This window comes from Phyllobates terribilis, unplaced genomic scaffold (genome assembly GCF_046119375.1).
Source record: "Phyllobates terribilis strain yellow unplaced genomic scaffold, ASM4611937v1 Scaffold_1__5_contigs__length_1240528914, whole genome shotgun sequence".
Lineage (NCBI taxonomy): Eukaryota > Metazoa > Chordata > Amphibia > Anura > Dendrobatidae > Phyllobates > Phyllobates terribilis.
The window spans coordinates 266,698,419-266,709,281 of NW_027362761.1; the positions used below are offsets into that span (position 1 = coordinate 266,698,419).

The 10,863-nt window shown below is 36.2% G+C and overlaps 1 protein-coding gene across 2 annotated transcripts in view; it reads left to right on the forward strand.

Annotated features, from left to right (window-relative positions):
* Positions 1-8,143, forward strand: part of TBX3 (T-box transcription factor 3) — an 11,133-nt gene extending 2,990 nt beyond the window's left edge. For both annotated transcript variants that reach the window (XM_073672076.1, XM_073672083.1), the window contains exons 3-7: positions 731-877; positions 2,382-2,458; positions 4,148-4,305; positions 4,934-5,586; positions 6,533-8,143. In XM_073672076.1, the coding sequence (XP_073528177.1) occupies positions 731-877; positions 2,382-2,458; positions 4,148-4,305; positions 4,934-5,586; positions 6,533-6,958 (1,461 nt within the window). In that variant the 3' untranslated portion in view covers positions 6,959-8,143. The remainder of the gene's footprint in view (positions 1-730; positions 878-2,381; positions 2,459-4,147; positions 4,306-4,933; positions 5,587-6,532) is intronic.
* Positions 8,144-10,863: the final 2,720 nt, after the last annotated feature.

Consider the following 10,863-nt stretch of genomic DNA (forward strand, 5'->3'; position numbering starts at 1 on the left):
AAAATAAGCAACATGATTAGAGAAGAGAGGGTGATAAATTACGTCAATTCCATTTACTGTGAAAAAGAAGTAAAGGTTTTCTAAACACTCTCCTAATAAAAGAGCGGTGATTGTATCTATGATCTGTGTGTGTATATTATTATCTTACACATTTCTGCTCTGCAGTGCTCCAGCTGTACGATAAATTGATCTTTTTTTTATTTCCATAGAACCTGGATATTTTTATGTTCTATCTATATATTTAATGGCATTTTTATGTCACAAATATTTGGCCCAAAACTGAATATTTTTTTATGTTCCGTCTATGTGTTTAATGACCTTTCTATGTTACAAATATTTGGCCCAAATCGGAATATTTTTATGTTCCATCTATGTATTTAATGACCTATTTTATGTAACAAATATATGGCCCAAAACATACACACATTTCAGTAAAGTAAGAAGGAAACATTTATTCATTTACAAATATATTTTTCTAGCAATTGAAGTTTTCATTTGTTCTTACTACTTTATCAATATTATTTTTTTTTAAGAATTCATTTCTTAGCACAGTATCCTGGTCATTATATTAAATAATTATACAATTTTCATGCTGGTATGGAATGATGTCTGTATATTTCTACATATAGTTTTACTGTTTCGTTAAACTTAGATTTTGAGTATGAAAGCTAGAGAGTTTGGCTGAGGGCCCTTGTAAGTTCTGACATTACTTTCTGTTTATACTTTGTAGACTATTTTGAACTCCATGCACAAATATCAGCCCAGGTTCCACATAGTTCGAGCAAATGACATTATGAAACTCCCCTACAGCACATTCAGAACCTATGTGTTCCCTGAGACCGATTTCATTGCAGTGACTGCATACCAGAATGATAAGGTAAGAAGCTTATAGGGATTTATCCAACGTGGTTTGGCTTTTTTCCACAAAGATTTTATAATGCCTTGATAGTCCAAGTCAAAAAGGGACCCCTCCCCCACAACACCTTCAGCCTGCCTATCTTATCTGCTATAGAGGGGGCATCATCAGTGTTGCTGAACATGAGTGTATGAACTCTTTAAAGAGTGGACTTTCCACTTTTGTCTGTACAAAGTATGTCTGAAAAAAGATCAAAGTGCTAATGTATGTGTTGCTTGTAAATATTTAACAATATGGGGACTATGTGATGTTTAACAATGGTAAAGATATTTGATGGGCCAGACTGACTTTTTCTATGTTACTAGAACTACATGATGAACTGAAATTATTACTAACGTATTTTTTCATTTTTCTTGTTCTGTAATCTATTTACCTATTATCTATCTATCTATCATTAAAAAAAGTTCTGTTGTGGAACCGAAATGTTACCACGTGGGCTAATAAAGAATCCTCCACTTATTTGCACAATTTAATTGGAGTGCTGCTTATTTTTTTCTTTCTTTCTATCTATCTATCTATCTATCTATCTAATATCTATCTATCTATCTATCTATCTATCTATCTATTGTATTTATCTCGTCTATCTATCTATCTATCTATCTATCTATTGTATTTATCTCGTCTATCTATCTATCTATCTATCTATCTATCTATCTATCTGTCTGTCTGTCTGTCTGTCTGTCTGTCTGTCTTTTATCGTCTATTTATTGTCTATCTATCTTCTGTCTATCCTTGTTATAATTTCAGAAATATTGTGACCACTTGATTTCTAGAACCTGCCGTCATTTAATAAGCATGTATAGTGCTTTTTAGTTTTGTCTTTATTGTGCTATAATCTGCTTATGTGCTGTGAGCATGCATGTGTTGGATATGCACCAGACTCGTTTGTGACTAGCACTTTTCTATGTGGGTATTACCAGTTTAATCATGCTTATTTCAATTTCAGCAATATGATATGTACAATGTAAATGTAAAATGCAGTCTGTTCTTCTTAGTACGTTAAAATCATTACAATCCTGCAGAGACTGTACACACATGCACATTGCATTATTGTCTTTTTCCCTCATATCTCCATGGGACACCCATAAAATACAGGGGTTAAAGTAAAGCCCAATATAGTGACTTTGGCTGGTTCTACTATAAGGTGAGGCAGGGGGTGAGGGGGAGAGGGGGAGATAACTAAAAACAAATGGTCGCAGCACAATCACAATGCGCGTCCACTCATAATCCAAAAAACATTTTCCCTATGAAAGTAGAAGAGCTAATGAAGGAGCAGCCAGCACCCCACAGAGCCCCAATAGTGCGGCAGCCTGCGCTGCAAGCCTTGCTCTAGGTTGTTCCTCTACACTATACAAACCATTGTTTGCCTTAATCTGTTTGTAATAATAACAATAAAGGTGATGATTAAATATTATTTTTGCTTTCGTATCCACAATCCTACATGTTATTCCCTCTTTATCCCCAGATCACGCAATTGAAAATCGATAATAATCCTTTTGCCAAAGGCTTTCGTGACACGGGCAATGGAAGGAGGGAGAAAAGGTGAGTCTGCGGCAGGGTGTAATTATTTATTTCGTTCAGGGGGTAGATATTTATGAAACCACTCCTATGTCAAGGAACTAGGTTAGGCCAATGATAACTCTAGAACTCCACCAAAGATGTGCACATAATATTTGGGATTGTGAGATGCAAATGTGATATTTGCTTAACACACACATGTAAACGCATATATATATAGATATAGATATATATATATATATATATATATATATATATATATAATAAATATAATGAACACATACTTACATATTTGTACAAATATATACACACACATATATATATATATGCACACATATATATGTATACGCATACATATATACACACATACATATATACATATGTTATAAACCTATACATGCTGCACATATATACACATATGCATATATACATATATACATACAAATATGCACATATGTATATATAAACACACAAACATCATATATATAATATTATATAGCACACACAATTACATTTATGTATATGAACACACATATATGTAAGCTTATTAGAATAGTAATTATTTATTAATGATCGATAAGTCAAAGACTGAAGATCTTCTGCAGTTCTTGTAGGTGATTTCTAAAATGATTAGCCGTGGCAGCAGTATGTAATATTCTGTATCTTCTGAGCCTGTGAAGCTGTTAATTTTATTCAATCCGCATGAAAGTTACAGGAAATGTTGGTTTCTATTAAATGACCAAAAAAAAACGATTTGCGTTTTGAGAATGTGTTCATAAAAGTAAAGGCAGTTTAAACAAACACGGATGGGGGAACACACTGCGTATCTTGGCTGCACCAGTAATATGAAAGCAAATGTTATTTCACCTCCAGACCTTGGGCCTAAACTCCTTTCATATTATGGAGGAGAATACGTGCAGCCATTTTCTGTTTCCTCATTGCTAGTATTTACATGTCATATTATATATAATAATACCTAAGTGCTTGGAAGCTCAATGATATTTTATAGGGGTAGAGCTTTGGCACTACTCCTAGCTGTAAAATGAAACTGAACAAATCTAGGGGTTTTCCAGTTAAATATGATTTTCCAGCATTTCTGACTCTCCAAAGAATTTCTGACACCTCGGATTGACACTTATCTGCCACATATCTGGGTCCTCTCACTCTGCGGCTAATAGAAGCCATCTCAGCTGTTTGTTTTGTAGCCCCAATGCTAGATTATTTTGTCTCCTTCTGCAACTTTTCTCAAATATGTGTGCATAAATAAATAAGTAACACTGGGTTGATAAAATAATGGCTGCAAATCTGAAAATATCTAGTGCACCAATAGGTGTGATTTATATGTGTGATTATGTGATTAAACAGATTTATTCTATACCTGCCATATATAGGGTGGATCTTGATGATACTGTCCATTTGGTAAAACTAATATTATTGCTGCTAAAAATTCAGATTTTAAGCCATGAACGTGTAGACTAAGGCCACGATCACACGTTCAGTATTTGGTCAGTATTTACATCAGTATTTGGAAGCCATAGTAGTGAGGTTTGTATAGATCCCCTTAGTTAGCCCCTGTTCTCCAGATCTCTAGGGCTGAGCCAGGTCTGCAGTAGTTAGGACTATAAGGCAAAGGTCAAATACTTGTGTCTGCCGGCTGTTTATATTTCAAGCAGGGAATTATGCACATTAAATGTGATATCTGCCCTTCTCAAGGAAACAACTGAGCCTCCAGTCCATGCGAGCCTTTGATGAGCAGCAGAAGAAAGATAATGGCAGCTCGGATGAGTCCTCCAGTGAGCAGACTGCGTTTAAATGCTTCGCTCAAACCTCCTCTCCAAGCGCATCCACAGTGGGCACTTCAAATCTTAAAGGTACAGTCCTAATCTCCCATTAACCCCATCACCCAGAGCCCCCTGCCTTCATGAGAGCGTGTGCACAGTGCCATCATTTGCCCTTTACTAATCCAGCCTCTAGTGCTTTTGGTCGGGCTTTCCAAGTCTCCATGCTGCAGGAAGGCGCAGGAACAAGGGTGGGTTGGCGACCTCTGACTACTAACCCTTTCATAGCTGAAAGTCCCAGTGAATTCAGTGTTAAAATGTTTAAATTGTAAATGTTAAAATTGATATTTCATTAAGTGGAAATTAAAATGAAATAAAAATAAATAAAACAAATTGCAATGAACTATTACAATAGCATAGAATATTACAGTATCCTAATACATGTCCCGAATTGGAAGAATCGTTTGTTTCTTTTTTTTTTTTTTTACATGTTGCACACAATTGTATTAGACCAAATAAATATAATTTTCTAGTATTAATTGTATATTTGCATTTTATTTTTCATAGTCCCTTTGTTTAGTCGATTTTTCATCATTGATGTACTGGTGCAGAACACTTTAGATCTTTTTTATGTTTTTCAATGTTTATCTGAACATAAAACTATATGGTAAAATGGAATAATGAAGTTGTGCTAAAGGAGAGATCTGCTTGATTTTTTTAGGCCTTTGCGATAGTGAAGGAGACAGTGAGGATGATATTAAAGATGAGTCCGCACATGATACCGGAGACTCGGCCAAAATTTCCACAACTACTGGTGAACACCCAAAAGAAATGAGAAGCCCGTCTAAACACTCTTTGTTATCATCGGACTTGGGCAGCAGAGGCAGGGAGCAGAGTTTGAGGACTGGGAAGAGTTCTCCAGATTCTAGGCACAGTCCGGGGCAAATCTCTTCCAGTAGTAGAGTCCTGAGTGTGGAGGACCTCAAGACATCATCTAGGGACCCACATACACTTGATGATCCCAAGCCATCAAAGGAACATTATCCCCCATTGAGTGTACAGACAGACAGCAGCTCCCACCCTCTAACCCAAAGCCATCTGCAGAACCTAGGATTTCCCCCTGGTTTGACTGGGCAGCAGTTCTTTAACCCCTTGGGCGCTTCACACCCGTTGCTTCTTCACCCCAGTCAGTTTGCTATGGGAGGGGCGTTTTCCAGCATGGCAACTGGTATGAATCCTTTACTGGCCACCGTTTCAGGAGCAATGTCGGGCGTTAACAGTATAGATTCTTCAGGCATGGCATCTTCATCTCAAGGACTACCAGGAGTATCATCTTTACCTTTCCACCTCCAGCAGCATGTTCTGGCTTCTCAGGTAAATGCAGTCATGCTTTACTTCATTATAAGGTGCAACCATAATGCTAGCGTTATCTGTACCTAGATTTTTCTCATTGCACCTGATTATACTAGGGTATGTCCACACTAAGTTTTTTTTACACGTTTAGGGAGAGTAATCTGAACAGAAACTCCCGAAAATCTTCTCAAAAACTCAAAACTACTCAAAAACCTAAAGTTTCTGCTCAGTTTCTGATGCAAAAACTTCGCAAAAGACTCAGTGTGAACATGCGCTCTATTTAGTAGCCATTAGCTTTAAGTTTAGAAGAGCAGATGAGAATATAGTGATCGGGGAGGGGGGGGGGGGGGTTCACTGCAAGCAATTATTTCCTGGAGCACAACTGTTGGCACCGGTCTGGTGTCCAAGAAACTGATCAAAAAACGCAGTGACTTTTTTTTTTTTTTATCAGGCTCTAGGACAAGTGATAGCCCGGATACTAGGGCTGTACAATGAAATTAATCTGAACTGTCCTATCACTTTCTCTTTAGCCTTTCTGTAGTACACAGGAGGGGAAAAAATGGCCCAATATATGTGATCTCAGCCTAATAGGATTACGGCTCTGTGTCTATTTAGCCTAAACACTTCCACCATTAGCCACTGGACTGTATTCCTTCATTATCCATGTGAGTGTGATTATTCTGTGTGCACCCTCACCTATTCTACTTTCATCTTGTGCGTTTTGTGCTGTACATGCCATGAATTATGTATTCTCTGACTTCTATTCAATGTGGGGCAAGGGCTACATTTTAGCTGCATTTAGGGAATACAATGGAGTTACTGACTAGCATTTATAGATGCATTTTTTGTTATCCTAATTTAGATCAGTGGAAATGTTTTTAATATCTCTGTGTCAAAGAAAATTCACTATTTGTGCAGCACGTCTTGATATGATGATAAATGATGATGATTATCTTTTATTTTCCAGGGTCTGGCCATGTCTCCTTTTGGAGGACTTTTCTCCTATCCTTACACATATATGGCCGCAGCTGCTGCAGCCTCCTCTGCTGTGCATCGACACCCTTTCCTCAATGCAGTACGTCCCAGGCTGAGGTATAACCCATACTCTTTCCCTGTGCCCATGCCTGAGAGTGGCAGCCTGCTGACCACTGCCCTTCACACATTACCCAATGGCACTCTTGAAGGGAAAACCCCTAGTCTGGTGCCTCGCCCAGCCTCCGCAGCCCTGGACTCTGAATTAACTAGCAGGTCTTCAACCCTGTCCTCTGGATCTGTCTCCTTATCCCCCAAACTGTGTGCAGAAAAGGAGGCCAGCAGTGAACTGCAGAATATCCAGCGCCTTGTCAGTGGACTAGATTCCAAGCAGGACAGATCAAGGAGCAGCTCCCCCTGACAGCACAGAAGCAGCTGCTCTACCCATTCCAATCTCTCTCTCATTGCACTTTGTATGTTCCAGAAGCGTCCGGTGTCCTCTATGTCCCATGCACAGCTACCAGTACTGAGCAGACAGGGGCTAAGCTTGTAGGCTGCTACCCAGCTCATACTGCGAATAGCGACATATACTCTACCACTAATAAGCCCCTCACAATCAATGCATGTGTGTATCTCTACGAGGACTTGTAGACCAGAGAACTCATCGCAGACGAAAACTTGAAGATGAAATTTATCCATAGACCTGGCCGTTCTACAATCGTTATTTGTGGCCATTACTGGAGATAGTTTTTAATTTTTCCCCTTTTTTTTCTTTTGCTATTTCAGCCACAGAACGAGCATTTGCATGCGGATAAATCATTTGCTCCAAGTCCCAATTGTCCTGAATAAAAAGTAGTGTTCTGGATAAGTTTATAAAAATATATATCTATATGTATCTATATAGATATGTTTATATCTATATATACAGACATATATGAATATCTATATATGTATATATAAATATATATATATGAGCAGATTGTTGTAGGGGTGAGGCAAGTGTAGAAAACAGAAAAGTATTTATGTAATTATTTGATATTGTATGTAAATAAATCAGAAGGCAAATTCTGATTACTAAACGTTAATTTATTTAAAATGTACATAGCTCTGTAAATATTGCTCAATTATTGTCTTTATTTTCTCGTGTGTTAACCTATTAGGTGCCAAATGAATAGCATTAAAACATCCAAGGCACACAGGGTGGAAACATGCCCATTTCAAGATTAATACCAATCGATAATCATAGGGGTAGGGATATTAAACATTGTATAACGCAGGTAACACACACACACACACACACACACACACACACACACACACACACACACACACACACACACAACTACCCTAAATCCCACCTCTGAACATTTCACCAGAAAAAAATTCTGTGTCCCAGTCACCCTGTTGCCCTGCCTTCTAGTCTATGTACATTATTTCCCCCTGAGCTGTGTTGCTGATAATATATGAAGGTATAATTACATACATGCATATATATATATATATATATATACACGATGTAATGAAAGTTTCATAGATATTGTTCCCCTTGTACTTCCTTATTTTCAAAGTCTCTACAACTTTCAATAAATTTTTTTATTGAATTGTACCTTATGGTTTATGTTGGTCTTAATTTGTTGAAAAGTACAGGAGCTCACACACACTGATTAATATACGAAATTAATGTGGTCTTGGTGTGTAATATCTATCATAATATTAATAATTTATATTCACCAATCCTCGTGTTTAGTGAATTGTATGTAGAGATTAAATATATATACTGTGTGTGCATCAAATTTATTTTTTTGTTGTGTATATTACTACACTCACAAAACTTTTATTCTCTAAATAAAGATGATAGATAGACAGATAGATATGTGATAGATATGTGAGAGATAGCTAGAGATGAGATGAATGGATATATATTAGTTAGATGGATAGATAGATATTAGATAGATATAGATAGATATTAGATAGATATAAATAGATATTAGATAGATAGATATGTGATAGCTAGCTAGAGATGGGATGGATGATATATATGAGATAGATAGATATGGGATAGATAGATAGATAGATAGATAGATAGATAGACAAACAGACAGACAGATAGATAGATATGGGATACATATGGGATAGATAGATATGGGATAGATAGATAGATAGATATGGGATAGATAGATAGATATGGGATAGATAGATAGATAGATAGATAGATAGATATGAGATAGATAGATAGATAGATATGGGATAGATAGATAGATAGATATGAGATAGATAGATAGATAGATAGATAGATAGATAGATAGATAGATAGATAGATAGATAAGATAGATAGATAGATAGACAAACAGACGGATAATGTGCTGGCACAGTGAGGTCTTTGTATAAATTGCAGAACACCGGATGAATGTGAATGAAGGACAGTGGTCTGTAATTCGGTAATGACCCGGTTAGTGGAATAGTAAAGGGCAATCTAGGCAGCTGCTGTATGTAACTCGTGAGTAATAAGCCTCAGTGACAGTTGTGATGTATTAGTGATAGGACGTGATCTGTCTTCTCAATAACCATCGCATTGAAGAAAGTCCTAGTTGTGTCCAGTCCACAGCGACATATTTGTTCCAGACAGGGGACCCAGGAACATCCGAAAGACTCCCTGTTCTGTGTCTTAAGCAGGTGACCTCAAGATTTCTGCTATAAAATATAGTTTGGCATATATAGAGTCAACTTCTGCCAGACAGCAAATAACAATCAGATGAAGAATTTCGATTTTATTTCTTGATCGTAACCGGTTTATTAAGAACACAGAGCTGTAGGCTTACTTATCGATAACAATGTAACATAAGCGCTCAGATCTCCTCATCCAGCCATACAGACATTTTCAGCTACATAAAACTCATTTCCTTCCACGTTCTACGTATTATCATTTATGTATATATGCAATTAAACTTCATATTATTATTCTTTAAAACATTGGATAATTCTCTCTGAATGATTCTCATTTAATATGAGGCAATAGTCAGATATTACAGTTTTTTTTACAAGAACAGTCTTCCCACTAATACTCTTTAATTATTTATTTGCTCAATTGTAATATATTATAATTTATTATACATGTTACATTCAATATACTTTTATTTTATTTTATTCCCCTATCCTTCCCATGCTATTCTTCTATGTTTCAGAATCTCTTTCTTAATATTAGATTTAAACAGGAAATTGTCCCCTTTTTACATTTTATCTCGACTACCCTGTATAATGCACCTAGGTATTTATTATCGATAGATTTATTTTATACATTACATTTTCTTTTCATATGCATATATTTATTTATTTATTACTATATTACTATGAATTTATCGTTCTATCGCAGATCTACTTTTGATAGCGTGACTATTTCTGAATAAATCTATTCATCATTTTTCTATCTTGACATCTATATCTCTACAATCTATCTTTAGATCTATTGATGACATATGATGTATTTATAAATGCGATTTATTGAAATTTTATTATTATTATTATTATTATTATTATTAATATTATCATTATTATTCATGTGTGTGGTTCCATTAGATGAGCACGGCAGAGCTAAATCTATCAGCTATCTATGAAATACTAAAATATGGAATTCTTTCGTTTAGAAAACCGACTTTATATTTGATAAATGGTGTAGAAAGACAATAGTAAAATGACAGTATCGATCTGTGAGTAAAGCGTTTATATCTACAGGTATTAGGTAGACTGGTAACAAGTAGTATTGTTGAATTTACTGTTTAAAAGTAACAATTATAAAAAAACACCTAGTATATGCATAGGTAACACTTTTAGCTTTGAATATAAAACATGTATAAGCAACTACAGCCTTTCTTCCAGCCATATTAGTGGGCAATTTCCACAGTGTAGACCTGAATCATCTACAGCTCTGCTCACCACACCTCAGCCTGGAGCCAGGACCTGGTACTATTGCATGCTCCACATACTGCCCCATTACCCACTGATCTCTCCATGCCATCTAATCGTAGTTGGGACACATGCATACTCCAAAAAAAGTTCAGATCGGTACACATTAAACGGATAACGAATATATATATAGGTTTATGCATCCTGCTGTGTGAAGTGGAGATAGACATATGTTAAGAAAAATACAGGACACACAATTCTGATCCCAGATACATTCACAAGGACTGATCTGCAATCACTGTCAAAAGAATGGAAAAAAGGTTCAATTTCAGAGTGGAAAAGGTTAAATAAAAACTAATATTTACTTGGGACAGTGCCCTCTAGGTAGATGCTGGCTCCAAACTGGTCTACCATGCATCTTATTTG